General features: G+C 46.6%; 1 protein-coding gene across 3 annotated transcripts in view; it reads left to right on the top strand.

Annotated features, from left to right (window-relative positions):
- The window catches only part of Lhcgr (luteinizing hormone/choriogonadotropin receptor), a 55304-nt gene extending 35732 nt beyond the window's left edge, over window positions 1-19572 (top strand). Inside the window, exons 7-11 of one of the 3 annotated variants that reach the window (XM_006985792.4) lie at window positions 4118-4186; window positions 7015-7089; window positions 9004-9189; window positions 12332-12412; window positions 17937-19572. In XM_006985792.4, the coding sequence (XP_006985854.2) occupies window positions 4118-4186; window positions 7015-7089; window positions 9004-9189; window positions 12332-12412; window positions 17937-19089 (1564 nt within the window). In that variant the 3' untranslated portion in view covers window positions 19090-19572. The remainder of the gene's footprint in view (window positions 1-4117; window positions 4187-7014; window positions 7090-9003; window positions 9190-12331; window positions 12413-17936) is intronic. The other 2 variants (XM_042267294.2, XM_042267295.2) reach the window with 2 other exon arrangements.
- Window positions 19573-20359: the final 787 nt, after the last annotated feature.

The following is a 20359-nucleotide window of genomic DNA, read 5'->3' as shown; positions in this document are numbered from 1 at the left end:
TAGAAAACAAAACAAAGAAAGAAAGAAAGAAAAAAAACCCTCCAGCCACATAGGAGGCAAAGGGTGAGTGGGGCAGGGTGTGGGGGTCTATTCTCCTTTAGGATGCTTTTCCTACAGTCATCTGGTTTAATAGAAATAAACATAGCAGGGAGGGAAGGAGGGAAAGAGAGAGAAGAAAAGAAAAAAGTTGCCTCCATGCATTCCACCAGCAGGCAGAGTCCTAAACTGTCATACATTGTCTTTCCACAATAGGGCCACTCTTTGAGATCCTGAGGATCTGCAAACATAATCTTTCTTCTTTGCAATCAACCAAAAGCTAGGTGGCCACATGATCAAGAGAATGTCTAACACAGTTCATAGAAGTCCCGGAGCACTGTGCGGCAGGCACCCTGGGACTATTCAAAGGGGAAGGCAGCATTCAGAAGTACAGTACTGTCTGTGATTAATTTCTAACTCCCGAATCTTTCTTGGATTAAAAGACGCCATTCTTCCTGTTTGATGCGTAATTACTGATATCTGAATAGAGAACCCAGACAATGCCTGCAAGCGTGGGACTGCTTCTGCCACAGGGAAGCAAGGGGGATCTTCATCTCATCTCTGTGCCAAGGAAGCCCCCCCCCATTCATTCTGACACCATGAGATTTGGGGAAAACAGCATCTGAAGTGACTCTCCAGATGTTTTCAGAGGCATTGAAGGCGCTGTACGAGGCTGACAGCGTGAGGCCTCCCACTCGCATTCACAAGTTCTCCAAAGCGAGGCAGCTGTTCCTTTAATCAAGTCAAGGCGGCGTCCTCCACTCTGTACCCGCTGGTGAGAACAGAGAGCAGTTGCCGCTGAAAGGGAAACAGGGAGCCGCAGTCTAGAAAATTCCAACAAGCATGACCCAGACCATTCAAGAATAAAAACAAGACATGAAAAAAGTCCATGACAGTAGCCCAGACAGAGAGGGCGCTGAGGGCCAAGCCAGTGAGTACAGCCTGGGCCAGTGACCGGGCCTGCTCTGCAGAAGCAGAAAGGTCCCATTCCAATGGAGGGAAGTAACAATTTATTTAAACATGGGCCTACAGCTCAGAGAAATCCTGTCCAAATGGGAGACCTCTCTGCTCCAATTATGGGGCTAGAGGCCACTGCATTTATTATGTTCCAGAACCTACTTCTAAGTGACTGACATATGCTTACTCACAACAGTTTTATAGGATTGACACTGTTATTATCGTCCCAGTTTTTGGATGAAGAAATTGAGGCATGAGAGGTTAAGCAAGTTACCCAAAGTAATTCAGTATGTAAGAATTGGAGTGTGATGGAAGCCCAGGCACTTTGGTTTGATGCCTACAGACTTAACCACAAAGCCACATAGGCAGCATTGGCTTGAGGAGTCCAGAGAAAAGTGACAAGATCTTAACATGTATCAAAACTGAAATCACAGGGTGCAGAGATGGTCAGCAGCTAAGGCTGCTCTTCCAGAAGACCAGGGTTCATGGACTCAGTGCTGAGCAAAAAAAACCCTACGTGGTTGGCCCGGTGGAAAAGACACATCACACAGTGATATACCCTAGGACGGGGTTTCCCAGTCAGGTGCAGTGGGGCTGGGCTGCACATGCAGGGGACCGAGTCTCCACTTCTGAGAATTAAGCTCACGTGATTCTGCTTAGGTACATAGTGGTATATGCTTTGACAAACACTGGCCGAGACAGCTCTGCAAACTCAGAGGAAACGGAGGTGTGACTCCTTCCTGGAAAAAGAGTTATCTATAAGAGAACCCTCACCACGAGAGGAGATGGACAAAGAACAATATTCTAAGTATTAACACTTCTTAAAAGGTCCCGTGGGTTCAGCTGCCAAGAAGGCGAGAAAGCTGTATGTAATTACCCAAAATGACAGGTCTGAAAGGACCTATCCTCTTACATTTTACACTAGAAAATGGTGGTGGAAACTGTTGGAAAATGGTATCCAACGATCTCATATAGGTCATAGGCGCTCCTGTGTGCATCTGTATACAGAAAAGAAACCCAGAAGTTGGGGAGGACTCTCTTTACTATGGATGCCAAAGCTGATGGCTCCTATTAGGTCCCTGGAGCATTTAAGGCTCCACATTTGGCAGGGATGTAGGGACTAACTTCGGTGTATTTATTGTATACGTTATGGAACATGGTGCAATATTTATATACATAGCATATACCAATCAGAGCAGGGTAATTAGCATTTTCATCTCTTCGTTGTTTCTCTGTGTTTGGAGTCTCTGTGTTCCCTCTTCATCAGTTTTGATTTTGAACTCAATCTAATGAGGAGGCCGCAGGGATTATTTTGTAATCTCTAATTTAGATTTCCTGAGTTTCACAGTTGAAATGTCATACTTCAGCACGAATGCCACTGCTGTTTATTTGATGCTTCATCAAAGGTTTGCTGTGGTTGGTGGGAAGGAATGATATACCCATGCACTACATACATGAACTTGCAGCAGGAGGTGGACGTCCATGCTGGCCTGAATTAACAAAGACCGGAGAAACCCTAAGGATTTCTCTGTGGTCGGCACAAGTGTCTCAGAGCAGGTATCTGTACCATTTTCCAAGTTATCCACTCACATACCTGCCAATACTAGGCAGGAAGCCAAAGTGTTGCGGACAGGGTGAGCTCAGTCACATCACACCGTGGCCCTTTCTCATCTGGATGGTATTTCATGGCTCACAAAGAGCTTACACAGATATGGACAAGCATGTCTGGTTATGACTCTTAACAAGATATCTTCCATGGACCCATTCGAATGTTTATCAAATTCATTTAGCACATTTATTGTAAGGCTCTGAATTCCAACAATTGCTCAGGATACAGGAGAGTCTGCAATGGATGCCATCGTTTGAAATTCTTGTTGTCATGACATTATGCGCTGCTAAAAAAGGCCAGCAAGGAATAAGGAAAGCATTTTGGGTTACATGGTGATAAAGCTAGAAAATAAAGACATCAGGGAAGGCCAATAGGAAGAGTTGGGAACGAGGGGCTGGAATTTTGAACAGGAAGACCACGCTGAGGCTTATGTGGCATTGAACCCAGCCTGTTAGGAGAAGGGTAAGTACCTCTTAAGGTTATGGAGACTGGAGAGAAAAACAGTCAGCAAAACGAATGTACTGAAAGTAGCCTCGAGCAGAGTGTTCTCTGGTGCCGTCCTCATCACCCGCCTTGTCTCAGCCCATGTCCTTCCTTCCTTGTAGGATGAAGGGTTCTAAGTAAACCTTCTTAGGCTCCTTCCTGGCTCTGGCACTTCCAGAATGGCTGGAAGCTGGAGCCTCTTAGTTCTCAGTCTGGGCAGGTGTGTGTGTGTGTGTGTGTGTGTGTGTGTGTGTGTGTGTGTGTGTGTTGCATTCATGTATGGGGGGCTGTTTTATAGATACCGCATATAATGGTGGAATGATATTTGATAAACATTCATACCCTATCTGCTGGCAGTACACTCCAACACTTCTTCCTTGGCCGACTCCATTTCACTTTTTAAATGCTGGTCGCACTCAACTACATTGATTTCACTACTCACTAGTGGGGCTTAAAGAACTGTTTGCAAGCATTTAGATCTTTGAGGCTATGAAGCCAGCTTTGGCATTAAAAAAAATTTTTAAAAAAATCATGAGCACACACACACACAAAAAGAAATAAAGAGCAGGTGACTCGGCCCCAGAGCTTTGCACGACAGTCCCCAAAGCCCACAACACCCAGGGATCCACAGAGGCTTTCTGAGCCAGTCTGGTATCTCAGCCTCAAATCCCAGCTCTGCCCCTGCTCCCAGGAACCATAAGCCAGCTGTACCAGTGCTTTCTTATCACTATAACAGAAGCAACAGCCACAAGAAGCAAATGAGAAGATGGTATGCCAGGGCTGGTCAAGTACCCGGCACCTAGTAAATGTTTTATGAATTGGTAGTGGTGATGGAGGGAGAAGAAAACCAGAGTAGAAAGAAGAGCTTCACCCCACGCGCCCCCAGAGTCCAGAACGGGAGACCCAGCTAGCTGTTCTGAATGCCAGTGGTTACCTTAGCAGTAAATGTCACAGGAGGGAAGGCATCTGCTTCCAAACTGGGCTTCTGTCAGCTCCTTCCCATCCCTAAACCCTCTCTCCTCCCTCCTCCAGCAAACTGTATGGGAATGGATTTGAAGAAGTACAAAGCCATGCATTCAATGGGACGACGTTAATCTCGCTGTAAGTATATGCTTATTTCCCTGGCTCATGAATAAAAATGAAGTATTACTCTGGCTACCAGATCACATTCAATCTTCAGCAACTAAGTCAGGGCAAAAATAAACTTTCAAGTGGCTAGTCCTCCGAGTTGCACGAGTGTTACTAGGCAACCGGCTGGCTGGAAACCCCAGAGCACCCTGATTTCAAAGACAGAAACAGCTTCCATGCATTGAAGTTGACAGTTTGCTGAAATATTCAACACCCTACTTTGTGCCTCCTCCATCTCGCCGCTCCCCTCTCTAGCCTCCTTGTAGAGGTTGATGGTGTGGTAGAGGAGGAATATTTCAGAAAGAGACTTCTCCCCAGACCCCACTGCAGGGAAATGGGGTGACACCATTTAGCAGCCTAATCAGCCACAGCGGCTTCACGTGCCCACCTCCCTCCTGCTCTCCACAGGAGAGGGAGCTCTGGTTCTTCCCCACTTCAGTCCAGCACTCTGCCCGCCGGGCGCCCCCTCCCCCCCCCACCCCACCCCACCCCCGTAACAGCCTTTTATTCAGGGGTCTCATCCTAAGGATGGCTCCCTTCATTGCTCTCCACCGCCCCACCCCATGGCCATCCTCAGGAATGGTGGTGCGTTTACATGTTGATGAGGATGTGTGGTCCATCACAATGTAGGATGAGGCTCAATGGTCATGAACAGCAAAACCTAGGAGCACCTGAAAAGCTAAACTGAAGATAAAGTTAATGAAAACAAACAACAAGGCTTTGAAAATGAATGAGTTAGTAGTCAGTGAGGTGGCACTGGAGTGTGAAGAGGCTTGTCCCCAAGCCTGACTACCTGATGGAGAGAACTGACAACCCAAAGTTGTCCCCTGACCTCCACACACACACCATACACACACCACACACACACACCGCAGCATGGCTGTGTTTTCTCTCACATATACATAAGTAGGTAGATAGATAGATAGATAGATAGATAGATAGATAGATAGATAGATAGACAGGCAGATAGATGATAGATAAATAGAAAAGTGAATAAATAAATGTAACAAAAATTTTTATAAAATCGTGTGAAGCATGATTCACAAACGCATGAAGAATCACCTCAGGATTGTTAAGGCAGACTCCTGAGGCCCACCTCTACTGGCTTTGCCTTGGGGGATCTCAAAAGCACTGAGAATTTGCACGTTTAACAAGCTCCCAGCAACCCTGATATGTCAAGGTCTGAGGTGAAGGAGCTTGGGTCTATATAATATGCTAATAATTTTTAACTATGGATCTTAAACCAAGGAGCTTGCTGTGCTGATACCATGCTGTATAGTTTCACAGCCCCGGGGAGGCTGACGGGTCACTATGGCTGGCTCTGAACTCCAGCCCACTGTTTATCAACTTGCGTCACCTGGAACATGCTAACCTGCCCAAGCCACAGTGTCCTCATTCATAAAGCAAAAGTGCCAATTGTGAGCATTGGCCCAAGAAAATGAACGGGTCTACTTTGCACCCTTAGTGCTTGGTACAGGGCCTGGTACTCAGTAAGTGCTCCTTGATTAAGTTTATTCCATGATTCACGTGAATGAGTGAATAAAGATTTTTATGCACTCAGCTCAGGGTCTAGACCCTGCCGAGTACTGAAGAAGTGGGAGTTGTATAAGCTTTGTCCTCATGGAGGGGATTTGCACATTGTCTTGTTGACTTGACAGTTGCATAAAATTCATTAACAAGCACCCCAAGATTAGGTCAGAAGCACAGCAACCTCTCTGGTCCACTCCCAGATGTCTCATTCCATTAGTCACTCAACAAACCACAGCTCTACTGAAGGGGCTGCCCTATCTTCCAGAGGAGAAGGCAAGCAAGCTGTTTTTGCTGAAGGGTTTCCTGCGGAGGTTCACAGCAAAGGAAACGGCAGCTCCAAATGGTGTGCAAACTGTACCTAACTCCTAACTCGAGCAGAGGGCAGTGTGATGAGCTTGCCCTGAGTGCAAGCAAGTCCTCCAGGATGCCAGAGGCAGGGGGAGGTGTTACAGAACACAGGGAGTCGGGGCGCAGGCTTTGAACCAGGCTGAAGTGAAGAGGCAAAGGTAGAACTGTGTCCCAGGCAGAAGCCAGCAAAGATGAATGGCTGGCTCACAGATGAGATGTGTTCCAATCGGCAGCTATCAGAACTTCTGGAATGTGAGGGTCAGAGCAAGAATGCTCCTCCTTTAGCAGAAAGGACGGAGGCAGGAGGAGCAGGGCAAGGCTGAGGTAGAGATGCTGGGGTCTTCCCAAGAGAGAGGGGGCTGGAAGTCCTTTATGACTTCAGCCACCTCGACACAGGCTGCCATCACTCCCGGTACACACCCACTGAAAACGTACGTCTCCAAGGAATCAGGCAACATTATGAAAAGAACCGCTTGGAAGGAGCCTTGCTCTTGTTCGGTATGTGGCTTTTGACAAATTCTGAGGCCTCCAAGGTCTCAGCAACTCAGAGAAAGATAAGGCGCAGGCTGCACTTTCACCCAGTAGCCTTGGATTTGCGGAGAAGCATTTTAATCCTCCGCCAGCTGCCTGGTAGGAAGTTCTTACAAATCCAACAGGAGGGGCTGAATCCATTAAGTCCCAGGACAAAGGGTTCCACCAAGTGAGAGGGGAGGGGGGAGGACCAGCAAGTGACACCAAATACAGACACCCGCAATCTCACAATGTCCCTGAGGACTCGCGGTTTCCTTCCCGTGGTCTACCCCTCCCTTTTCCCTTCTGCCCCACCACCCCGTGCACACAGCCCAGTTTGAGCACGTGTGTACGCAGCTATGGAGGTTGATGGGAAGGGCAAACATGACTAAGGAAGCCGTCTTTCCACACAGGGAGCTAAAAGAAAACATCTACCTGGAGAAGATGCACAGTAGAGCCTTCCAGGGCGCCACAGGACCCAGCATCCTGTAAGTACAGTGGTGCAGCCTCCCCTCCACACACAGCACACCCTAACAACCCTGTCACATCACAGGCAGCAGGAGCCTGCAGGCCGCCAGCTGAAAAGGACCAAACGGGTCACTGCCTATGACGAAGCTCCATATCTGGGGGGGGGGGGAGGGAGCAGCAGGTTTGGTGCCTCTGAGGGAAGACTGTGCTCCTCTCTCTCATCTGCTGAGGGTCCCTCTGGTTGCACAGCATAACTCCAGTCTCCATGTGTTGTTGTTATTGCTGTGTGTTCGAGTGTCTAGCTTCTCTGTTAATTTAATTCCCCCCCCCATTTTATTAGGATATAGGCACAGTGGATTATAGCTTACCATCACGGCCTCATTTGATCTTGATAAAAAGCCTGTGTCCAAATAAGATATTACTAACTCCTAAACAACAAAAAAGACTTAAACGTGTAAATTTGAGGGGTGTCATAATTCAACCAGTAATGTCAAACAGGGTGTGGACTCGAGGGTGCCCCCCCCCCACGCCTGGAACCCACTCAGAGACTCCATTCTGAGCTGGTCCACCCCCAGCTCTCGGCTAGCCGTGGCTGAGATGCTGCAGGCGGGTTCTTCCTACAACAGTGCAAGGTGGAGCCTTCAGCCCTCCATGAGCAGGGAGGGGTTCGCTTCAAGGGCTGGTTCAAAGAAGAGCTTCTCCAACCGAGGCGGAGAGAACCTCAGGACTATGGGTGAAAGCACACGCACTTAGAAGGCAGTTTAGTAAGGTGACCGTTTCTCAAAATCACAATAGTAGGTTCCATTCTAGGGCTGCTGGCTTCCCCGGCCACGTGAGGCACTAATTTTAAATGAAACCATTCCAAAAGTAAACAGCAGCAACCTCCTCCACGCCTGAGGAGAGTCCCGAACCTGATCACTAACTATCCATAAGACTCTACAGCCGAACAGAGCATGGGCTTCCTAAGCCAGCAGGCACACAGGCGCAGGAAGGAGTCTTAGAGCCCTTGCCTCCGGGGTCCCTCAGGAACCTGGACCGTGTACCCTGTACCCACCCCTCCTCACACTCACCCTTGTGACCCCTCCTTGTGCTGGGCCTGAGCCTCACCTGGGGGCAGACTGCTGAAGAGGATGTGCTGCCCAGAAAGGTTTGGGCATTAGCCACTTAGAGGACCAGCAAGTCTTTCAAACTAAAACTCCCACCAACGCCCTCTTCCTGGAATTTTGTACATCTGGGGTCTTCTTAGATTTTTTGCCTCGAGTCTAGTAAAGCCGAGGAGCTCTGTTTAAAGGCCCGCGGTTGTGCTAGCTTGGCGTGGTGTTTGCTTGCTGTGGATAGACACATCCAGCTGGTTATCAGAGCGAGCGCATGTGCTCTGCTTCCCCGCGTGGATGATGGCCAGTGCCACATGCAGCTCTTAATAGGGTGGCCCGCCTGCACTTTATGAAAACCTCCCCTGCAGCGCCTGATCAATCAAAGACCGAGGCATCAAAGCTCTGAGTATTTCCCCCTAGGGCAGAACACAAAAGCTGATGTCACCTAGGTGCCTGCTTACCTTAGAAAGCAAGCAGCTGGTTTTCGTAAAATTGGGAGAGGACAGGAGGGAGGGAGGGAGTGAGGGAGGGAGGGGTGGAGGGGAGACAGAAGGCGGGAGAGGAGGAAGTCAGGGGTAGAGAGGAATCAGGAGAGAGCAGAGAGAAATTCTAGTGGCCTTATGAAAGGTCCAAAGTGTCACACGCAGCCTCGAATACAATAATGGGGTGCCCCCGGGATGAAAATCCCAGAACAGTTCTTTGGACGGCAGATCATGATGAAATGGAGATTTAAAGGGAAAGCAAAATGGAGGAAAGGATCTCTCAGCCCCGAGAGGAGGACTGCGGAATGAGACGTGTAAAATCAGTCGATAAAAGGCCTTTCTCCCCTGTGTGGTGCAGGGATATTTCTTCCACCAAACTGCAGGCCCTGCCGAGCCACGGGCTGGAGTCCATCCAGACCCTCATCGCTACCTCATCCTACTCACTGAGAACGCTGCCCTCCAGAGAAAAATTCAGCAGCCTCCTGGTGGCCACTCTGACTTATCCCAGCCACTGCTGCGCCTTCAGGAATTTGCCAAAGAAAGAGTAAGTGAAGAGCTGGGGCGAAGGCGCCCCCTGTGGAGGAGCTGGGACCTACATCCAGCCCCGAGCTGGGACCTACATCCAGCCCCGTGGTCCACAGCGCCCTGTCCTGTACGGGCTGCTCTCCCGGCCAACTCTGCAGCCGTGGAGTGGCTCTCAGACAGACAGAAAGAAAATGAGCCGCCCCTCATCCTGAGCAACTGCCACATAGTTAAAGCACCTGGGCAGCCACGCAAATACCCAGTGTCAACAAACAAACAAACAAACAAACAAACAAAAGCCAGCCTGTTCTAATTCTTAGCAGAAAACATCATTTACCCAATTAACCTTGAATTTAAAATTGTCAGAGTACTGCCTGGTATTGCTTGGGCTTTGGTTTTGCTTCTTAACTACTTGTCTCCCGTGGAAAGCAAAGTCCACTTCTGAACCTTGCTCGGACAGATTGGCTAGGGAGCAATTAAAAGGGGCGGGAGCTCCTGGCTGCGGTGTGGCCAGCAGGGGGCGTCTGACTGCTTCACCGCACTCCAGGCTGGGGGCAGAGGGTGGGGTGGGGTGAGAGGCGTGAAGGGGCCAGGATTTCATTTCTTACAGCAGCGCTTCGTTTTGTCCAGAGCTCTCTGGCCCAGAGGCGTCATTCCGCATCCAGTAAGTGTCACATGTATGAAAGAAAAAAGCCAGGGCCAGCTTTTTAAACGTGTGATGTAGGCATGAGACACTTCCATGCTGACTCCTCTGTCTCAGGCCTGTTTGTTTTCACCGCAAGCCTTGATGTCTTCTATCGTTTTCCTAACCCACTCTTGGGTCACAGCTCCCAGTGGGGCAAAACCAGTGCTCTGAAGAGTCACTACTGCAGCCCGCAGAGATGTGCTCAATCGAGTAATTAGATAAAGCCCTGCAGGAGTGACACCAGGCTGCCGCGGGCTTTGTTTGGAATTAACCTATTCATAGCTGATCAACTAGCCTGTATTTTTGTGCCTTGAGTACGTAGACTTGAGGCAACGGAGAAGGCAAAAACATGTGCTGTGTTTAATCATCTACACCACTTGGGGAGGGGTGGGTGGTGGTGAGGATCTCACTCTGTAGCTCTAGCTGTCTTGGAGCTCACTATGTAGACCAGGCTGGCATCGAACTCAACAGAGATCCACTTGCCTACGCCTCCAGGGTGCTGGGATTAAAGGCGTGCGCCACCATGCCTGGCTCAAGCTCTACACCATTAACTGAGCTTCCAGTGTACCAGGTTTGAAGATAAAAAGATGAAGAGTCATCTCCGCCCTCACAGAGTGGACAGGCAACATAAAAGAGTAGGAATGCTTGTGTTAGCGAATGTTGGAACAGAACAGAGAAGGGGGCAGGATGCTCCAGGGCTGTGGGGGTGTGTCTAGGGCTCATGGGAGACTTCCTAAGGGAGATGATGACCTTTGCTGAGCCTTGCAGGGAAGGCTTGGGGAAAGCATGCCAAGACGGACTGACTCGTGCGAAGGCGTGGGGCAAAAGACACTGGAAGATGAATGATATTCAAAATTAAGCACAGGGAGATGTGGGCACATAGAGGAAGATGAGTCAGGAGAAGAAGCCCAGGGAGTGGTGGGCCATGGTGGGCTTTGAATATCAGCCCTAGGTAGGGAGAGGATGAGGCGCTTCAAAGATGTCAAAATGGGGATATGCAAATTTGCTTTCAGGAACTCTCAGTAGGGCAGCAGAATGAAGGAGGGGTGAAGGTGATGAGTGATGAGAGAGTCAGCAGACAGGGGTGATGCTGAGGATAGGGCTGGTTCTGGTCGCCTGCTTACACTACTGTAAGGCTAGCTCTGGTCACCTGCTTACACTCCTCAAGTTACTGACCTGTGACTGTTTAGTTCAAGACCTCTTGTTCCAGAAGGCGAAAAAGACTACCTCTAGGTAGAAAAAGGGTTATGGAATTATGACTATCTGAGCTTGGTGTGAATATCATCACTCACGGGCCGTCCTGACTGAGCTTGGAAACTTCCACTAATTCACAGGTACTTCTGTGACTATAAATCCCAAAGCCTTACAGGCCAGTGAAGATGAAGAGTTGAAGTTGGGTCTGTGGGATTTTGGTGCAAACTAAGGCTCCCTGTAGGTGATGCACACGCTGCCTGGGCAGAGCTCTCTGAGACGTTCTTGGTTAACTGTGAAGACAGAATGGCTATCAGGCAGTATTATCATTTGAAGGCCAAGTTCCTGTTGACTCTGGACTTGTCTACATACCTACAGGATCTCTGTCAAATACTGAGCCAGAACAACCCCACTGCATACTCACACAGGTTGGGGAAACTCTGTCCAAGTTTGTAAACTTATAATAGTACCTAGATAACAAGATGATTAGTCTTTGAAAGGCCATTTGGTTAAATCATTCTGACATCATGCCCCATCTTTCTACACTTATACACAATCATTCCTACGAGGACTTGTTTCCTCAATGCTGGATAATAAGAGCACAGAGAAATGTCCACTTCGGGTCACCTCATCTCCTCAAGGAAGACTGAGGCACTCACAGCAGCTCCCATACCCTCAACCTTATTTTTGAACCTCCCTTAGGCCTTGTCCCTAAGTACCACTTCTTCTATCTCCTTATCATGTTCCCCTTTTCCCAAGCCAAACTTCCCAGAGGGAAGACAGAAGAGAAGGGAATATCAAAACCTAAGGCCTAAAATACACAACAGGCACCCCCAGCCCCACAGAATCCTGACAGGAAGACTTCCAGTTACAATTCAAAGCCGTGAATGCCGAGTAGTTAATCAAGGCCAATGGGAGGGAGAAGAGTTGGTGAGGAGCACGATAGAATATGCCACAAAAGGGAGCTTTTTATACGCCCTGAAAAACCCATGATTCAAAACCACAAATTTACGTGGTTTCCCCCTCCCTCCCGAGCCCACACAAAACACTTAGCATTCAGAAGCATTTTCTCGAAGCTGGAGACAGGCTAAGGACAATGCAGGGGGCTTTACTCTCTCTTCAGGAAGCATTTCAGTCAGGACAATGGTGCAGAACACACCAAGGGAGGGCTAGGGAAAGAATGTGGATGAGTAAGACATAAATAGACACGATCGGGTCCAAGGATCAAATGCTCAATGGCTTGTTTGTCTTTTCTTTTCTTTTTTTTTCTCTACCTCTTCTATTTCAGACAGAATTTTTCATTTTCCATTTTTGAAAACTTTTCCAAACAATGTGAAAGCACAGGAAAGAAACCAAATAATGAAACGCTGTAAGTATTCGCGTGCAGACGCTCGGGAAGTCACATCTCGTTCAGTGGGCACCTTATTGTTATTTGCAGCGATGATTTTCTTTTGATAAAAGTCTTGGTGAGTGGATGTTTGCACGGTGTTTTTCTAGAGTTTAAAAGGGGAATATTTTTTCTTTGCAAGCGGCAGCGAGTTGTACGTGTTATCTTAGCTGTTTTATAAAGAAGCCAAACGAAATGAAAAGGTCTCTTTGAAGAGTGTAACAAAGTTGTTACTGTATGCATTAATGTATATGAAGCTGCAGTTTATTTCAGACATCTGGGTGTCACTAAGGGCTACTCTAAATAAGGGCTTCATCTGAAGTAACTGTCACTACTTCTATTCCACAAAAGCAAACTGGATTGTAGACACAGCTTCTAAAGGCAGGTACTTCCCTTCAAAGACAGCCCACAGTGGCCCTGAGTGTGGTATCATTCTTTCATGATGTGTGTTCCTGTATGTGTGGATACACATACATGTGCTTCCATGGGAGGTCAGAGGGCACCTTGGATGTCATTTCTCAGGAGCTGTCCACTTTGTGTTTTTGAGACAGGGTCTCTCCCTGAGACCTAGAGCTCACCAATTAGGCTAAGCTGAGTGGCCATGAGCTGCAGGGACCCTCTCGTCTCCACTGTCCCAGTACTGCGGTTTTTACAAGGATTTTAGGGATCCAAATCAGGTCCCCCTGCTTGAGGAGTGAGTATTTTACCAACGGCTCCATCTTCCCGGCCCCCTTAACATTAATCTTAATGTCATCATTACCATTCACTAGATGGCAGCTGCATGTCTATTCTACTGACTGATTCTAACATTTTTCCTGCTTTAAATGCTGACTGCCCTGGCATTTCACTTACCTTCAGTTGTAAAAGAGCATGCCTCAGAAGACAAGCCCCATGTCCCTAAGCCACATTTATTATCATTCCCTCCATGTGCCCTGGAGGACTACAAAACCAGATGTCCTTCTGAGACACTCTGCAAATCTCTTCTACTTCCTCATGTCCCCTTCCTACCAATCTCAGAGTACAGTGGGGGCAATCCCAGTGTGATGGGGAGGTCGGACCAGAGGTCGTCTCCAAGTTGGATGTGACCCTTGGCGGTAATGTTCTTGAAGCACAGAGTTTGACATGTACCTTTCCGAGGACAATAGTTTGGGACAACACTTATGCTTTCTGGAACGTCTTTCCTTCTCAATAGGGAGTGATAGAAATGAGACTTGACTTTCAGAACCAGAGTGAAGGGCATTGTCGCAGCATCACGCAGGATGGACGCCAGCCTGTCACCTCTCCCTTTCTCTTCTTTGGGTCACCACTATCTAGCCTATAATACTCCTTTCCTCATGCTTCCCTCCTTGTGTCCCAGTCTCCTTCCACAGGATGCTTTTGCAGCCATGGGGCTTTATACTCAGGAACAGAAAACCATTTCTAATTACACTCTGTTGTGGCGCCATGGGTGGTTATAGGGAGAGACTCAACCCACCCTCGGCAACTGCCAGCAACCCTGCCCCGGCCTTTCCAAATGAGCATCGTCTTTGAGTTTACTATGGTAATGCTGCTTTGAGACAAGGCTCCAGAGTGTAGCTCACACTCTTCAAACCACCTGAAGTTAATACACAATCGAAGTTGCATTGCTCCCCATGGAAACATTTATTTTTTTAAACATAGGGATTCACATAGCCTGGGGTTGGCCTCAAACAATGTAGTTGAAAATTACCTTGAACCTCTGATCCTCATGTTCTGGGATTCCAGGCATGCGCTCTCCTATCCTGTCTGTGTGGTGCTGGGTACTGACTCCAGGGCCCCATGCCCGCTAGGTGAGCGCTTACCAGCTGAGCTCTGTCACCAGCCCCAGACGGCTCTTTTTTGCTAAAGGCAAAGCTCCTCCAGAAAGTCCCTCTAAAGCCATCCCCTGAGCCTTAGCTGTTCCTCCCAAGAAAACCTAGTGCTCTCGCCACTGTGGCTGACCCCACTGCCCTCCTCAGATCCCTGTATTTCCTCACTCTCTCTCGGTTGTGGCTGGAGCACTCACTGCTTCTGCCTCCTAAGCCAAGATTCCTAAGCCCCTGAGTCCATTCACACTCCCTGACATAGCCACCAGAACCTGCCGCCTTTGTTAGCAGGCGTGACACCGCCCTCGGGAGCCAGCCCGGGAGAACATGCAGGACCCCTTCCTTACATGTGTTCAGAATCCTCACAAGTTTTAAATTAGCACCTCAAACAGTGGTGGTGATTTGATAAGGGGAAGTGTAAAAGAAATTAGGACAACAATGGTTGGAATATTTTTATCCAGTTTTGAGCTACTATTTTGTAGGAAGCAGCTACAGAATCTGCTTGGAGTGTAGACTCATGGGCTCTGTGCCTCTAGATTTTGATCTGCATTTTAAACAAGCCCCCTGGTGATTCCGATAGACATTGATCCACCCGACCACACTTTGGAAACCACTGACTGAAAGATGATCAAGATCTCGGAGCCTAAGATGTGAGGGCCGAATCCTGACACTGTCCCCACAAAGGACCTCGGTATATCCCCACCTTCTTTAATCTTGGTTTCCTTTCTAACAATATAAGGAATTCAATCAGATGATTTCTAAGCACCAATATTAAGAAGGATTCAGTTCCTTAATAATTCGGTATAACCATCTTCTCCTGGAAAACTAACAGGACGTAGTTATATTGATGTCTATGATGTAAAAACTAAGTGTGTTGCTTTCAAGTTATTTAATAATAAAACAGATAAGGTTTTGTCCTTTGTGTGGCCACAACCCTTCCCCATCTCTAGCATTTTCATATCTTAAAAAAAAAAAAAAAAATCAGCCGGGTTGTAGTGACACATGCCTTTAATCCCAGCACCCGGGAGGCAGAGGTAGGCAGATCTCTGTGAGTTCTAGGCTAGCCTGGTCTACAGAGCAAGATCCAGGAAAGGTGCAAAGCTACACAGAGAAACCCTGTCTCAAGAAAAAACAAAATCTACATATTCCCTCCAGTACTGAAGGCCTCAGATATATTCTCATCAACTAAGTGAATTAGGTACAACTTCCAAGTAGAGAACATGAAAGGTTTTGAGAACAGGGAAAGATACTTTTAAAAATACATTTTAATTAATTCTTTGGGAATTCCATATAATGTGTTTTGATCATATTCACAACCACTCCTCCCCTAAAATCTTCCTATATCAACCTCCCATCTCCCCACCTCTCCTAACTTCATGCCCTTTTCTTCTTTTTTTAATAACTTTCTAAGTCCGGCATGTGCTGTCCACACACTCATAGGTGTGGGGCTATTCACTGGAGGCATGATTAACCTACCAGGAGCCACACTCTTAAAGAACACTAACTCTCCCTTCCCCAGAAGCTGGTAACTGAATAGATCCTCAGGAGTCTGGGCTTATGTATATCTTGCCACTCCATATAGGATTGCTAACTGCCTTGATCTTGTGTAGATCTTATCCAGGCAACCATAGCTGCTGTGAGTTCAGAAGGGTATCCTGCAAGATCCAGAAGACACTCACTGCTCATCCTGGTCCTCTCCAAGCTCTGTCTCATAAAATCTTTCCATCTCCTCTTCCATGATGGCTTCTGAGTCTTGGGGTTGGGGTGGATAGATGTCTATTTTGAGGCTAAGCACTCCACAACACTTAGTCTCTGACCTTTGACCAATTGTAAGTTTCTGCATTAATCACCATTCACAGCACAAAGCAACTTCTTGAAGACTGAGAGCTGCATACTTACAATGGTCTTTGCAGAAAATTACACCCATTTCTCCAACTCCCAAAATTAGCAGCTTATGAAAAAAGTCAAAACTCACTGAGCCCACATCCATTATCAAATACATGCTCAAGGTTCTTACACCCTATTAATTCCTTCCAGAACCAGGGTTTCCTAGTCTAGATTTATTCTCTCCACAAAAAATTTATTGAATGGAACAAAAACTCTGCTAGACACCATGACTTCAGAAGTAAGCTTTTGATCTTGGTAAAGTCCTTGTCTTATAAGCATGAATATCCGAGCTTGATTCCCAGAACCTACATTTTAAAATAGAAAGAAGAAAAACAGCCAAATGTGGTCATGTAAGCTTGTAGTGCTGGAGAATCAGAGACAGGCCAGCCAGCCTAGCCTACTTGTAAGTTCCAGGCCCCATCTCAAAAAACAAAGATGGACAGTTGCCTGAGGAATGGCATCCATGGTTCTCCTCTGCCCTACACACATGTGCGAGCGCGCGCGCACACGCGCGCGTGTGCACACACACACACACACACACACACACACACACACACACACACACACCAAAATTAAGAGACAGCCAAGAATGATGGTGTATACCTATAATCCAACACTTGGGAGGTAAGATCAAGAGTTTAAGAGATTAAGGCCAGCCTAGGCTACATGGGATCCTATCTCAAAAACCTAAGAGAATATTAAACAAGATAAACACACATCATTACTTATTGGCAATATGTTCTGACAACTAAGTGCAACTCTAGCAGAAAGGGAGGATAATAAACTCTTTGGAGAACAGGACCAAGAATGCCTTCCTTGAGGAATTTGTCTCTCACGATGAGAGAGAATTTTCCAGAGAGATGAAGAAAAGAAAGAACATTTCCAGAAGTAGGCAGAAGCCTTGAGGCTAATCAAAAGAAGTGTGAATTTTATCCCGTAGATAATGGGGACATGGAGAAGGGCTGAGTCGGACAAGTAGAATTCAGACTTCTGTTTAGGAAAGGCCATTCCAGGAGGCTGGAATGGAGAGAGCTAAAACTGAATAAAGGTGTCAAGAAAAAAAAAATCAATAGAAGTGCCCCTTTGAGAGAGTGTGGATTCGAGCCCAGGAATCTCTGGGGTGCATCACCAGCAACAGGCTTGTACCCTAAGGAGAATCTCAGCAGGGTGGGGGACTTCACCAGCAACTGACTCACACCCTGAGGAATGCTGGACTTCATCCTTCTTACTGTTTGTTCATGCTCTTCTTCCCCTAGTCCTAAATTTCTAGTAATCTGCTGTTGTTTTCTAGTTCCCATTTGGAACACTGGATTAACCAGGGACTTCAATGCAAACAAGTCCCCAGGAGCTGATGACTCTTAATGCTGCAAGTCTTCCAATGCCACTGTGTGCTACTGCAAACAGCTTGCTAGCAATTTGGTTAGCAACTAAATGAGATAAATAGATAAGAAAATGCCAAGAAAGGGTTCTTTCAAATTTAGCATGTATATATTATGTCTCTAACTTGTTTTCTAAAGAAAATCATCCCTTGTAAACAGCTTCATTAAGAATTTGCATCAGCATGTTAAATAGATATATATATTATAAAGTCTAGATGGCTTTTCATTTTCTTTTGAAAGAATTCCATCAAATGAGATAATTTAACAAGTAAATGTAAGGCTAAGGCCATGATGGATTTGTTTTCTTTTGTTTCTTAGGCTCTAAAAGCCCACTAAGGATGATTCTTGAATTTCTTTGAATACTCAGAAGTCTAGGAAACCTCTTATGTTTCCCTCAAGCCATTGTTTGTCTTACAGTTATTCTGCCATTTTTGAGGAGAGCGAACTGAGTGGCTGGGACTACGATTACGGCTTCTGCACACCCAAGACACTCCAATGTGTTCCAGAACCAGATGCTTTTAATCCCTGTGAAGATATCATGGGCTACGCCTTCCTGAGGGTCCTGATTTGGCTGATTAACATCCTAGCCATCGTTGGCAACCTGACCGTCCTCTTCGTCCTCCTGACAAGCCGTTACAAACTGACAGTGCCCCGTTTCCTCATGTGCAATCTCTCCTTCGCAGACTTTTGCATGGGGCTCTATCTGCTGCTCATTGCCTCCGTGGACTCCCAGACCAAAGGCCAGTACTACAACCACGCCATAGAATGGCAGACCGGGAGCGGCTGCGGCGCCGCTGGCTTCTTCACGGTGTTCGCGAGCGAACTTTCTGTCTACACCCTCACAGTCATCACTCTAGAACGGTGGCACACCATCACCTACGCTGTCCAGCTGGACCAGAAGCTGCGACTGCGACATGCCATCCCAATTATGCTGGGAGGGTGGCTCTTTTCTACGATGATTGCCGCGCTGCCCCTTGTGGGTGTCAGCAATTACAGGAAGGTCAGCATCTGCCTCCCCATGGATGTGGAATCTACTCTCTCACAAGTCTACATATTATCCATCTTGATCCTCAATGTGGTGGCCTTCATCATCATCTGTGCTTGCTACATTAGGATTTACTTTGCAGTTCAAAATCCAGAGCTGGTGGCTACTAACAAGGATACGAAGATTGCCAAGAAGATGGCCATCCTCATCTTCACGGACTTCATGTGCATGGCACCGATCTCTTTTTTTGCCATCTCCGCTGCCTTCAAAGTGCCCCTTATCACTGTCACCAACTCGAAAGTTCTACTGGTCCTTTTTTATCCTGTTAATTCTTGTGCCAATCCATTTCTGTACGCGATTTTCACGAAGGCGTTTCAAAGAGATTTCTTTCTGCTGCTGAGCAAGTTTGGCTGCTGTAAACACCGGGCTGAACTTTACAGAAGGAAGGAATTTTCTGCATATACCTCCAACTGCAAAAACAGCTTCCCAGGACCTAGAAAGCCTTCCCAAGCTGCCCTGAGGTTGTCCACAGTGCACTGTCAACATTCTGCTGTCCTAGACAAGACTTGCCACCAAGAATGCTAATTTAGTAACCGCACTATTGAATTGTACTTAAATATGTAAAAGAAAAAAAAGTCTACCTGAATTAGTCATTTTAAGATAATGCATCTTAGAAAAATATTTATTCTTAGGCACTTTAGGAGAAATGCATTTGGTTCAGAGGGTGGCCCATGACCAGTGGTCATTGGAACTGGGCAGTCAGAACTGCCCTCTGAAACGACATAAATTTCAGGAGTGTTTAGAAACTTTTGTAATAATTTAGACAGTAATTTTGTGTGTTGAATCAAATATAAGGAAAACCTAAGGTGTCGTTTTTGCACATCTTCGGTCTTTTTCATTCCAATCTTGTAATTTTTGTTGTAATCTCCAAAGTATTAGTTCATAACAGACTGGAAATGTTAAGTGGTCCTTGCCCTCAAATAGTCTGATAAACACTTTCGGAGACGTACTGGGCAGTGCGGTAACCATGAACCTTACACGGTAAATAAAAGTTTCTTAGCTACGTTCCAAGTGCTTCACTTATCTGACTAGTAATGCGCAGTACAGATGCAAACTGTTTTCATCGGTGTAGGGAATTCCACCAGACAGCTCTGTTCTGGAGACTTCTGTTTCCTCTTTACGTTCCATTCACTTAACTTGCAGTCTGGTGGCTCATTTCTGCATTCCTGTCTGGCTTGCAGATCATGAACACCTGGCGGGCAGGAAGCCATCTCAGCCCACTCAGCTTCCTGGTCTCTTCCCTCAGGATCTTGGAAATGATACACAATCAATGTGCCCAGTTGAATTGACTAAATCTGCAAGGAAATGTGTTCCTAGAGCCTTTGACTTTCTAAGCAAAATAAGATACTTAAATATTGAAAATTATTTACTTAACATTATTTCCATCCTTTGCAGTTTACTGAAAAGTATATCTTGTATTTGTTAGAAACATTTTTTCTTACTATAAAATATAAGTTTTAAGACTTACATTTAGGACAACTGAAAGGTCTAATTGCGGCACTGTTTGCTGCTTCGACTTTTTTTTTTTTTTTATCAAAAGTTCATTATATACCCAGCATCTTGGTTTTATTTTTTCTTTTTCTTTTCTTTTCTTTTTTCTTTTCTTTTTTTTTTTTTTTTTTTTTTTTTTTGGTTTTTTGAGACAGGGTTTCTCTGTGTAGCTTTGGCACCTTTCCTGGATCTCACTCTGTAGACCAGGCTGGCCTCAAACTCACAGAGATCTACCTGCCTCTGCCTCCCGAGTGCTGGGACTAAAGGCGTGCGCCACCACCGCCCACGCATTTTTTCTATTTTT

This window comes from Peromyscus maniculatus, chromosome 22, assembly GCF_049852395.1.
Source record: "Peromyscus maniculatus bairdii isolate BWxNUB_F1_BW_parent chromosome 22, HU_Pman_BW_mat_3.1, whole genome shotgun sequence".
Taxonomy (NCBI): Eukaryota; Metazoa; Chordata; class Mammalia; order Rodentia; family Cricetidae; genus Peromyscus; species Peromyscus maniculatus.
This window is presented reverse-complemented; position numbering and strand designations above follow the sequence as displayed.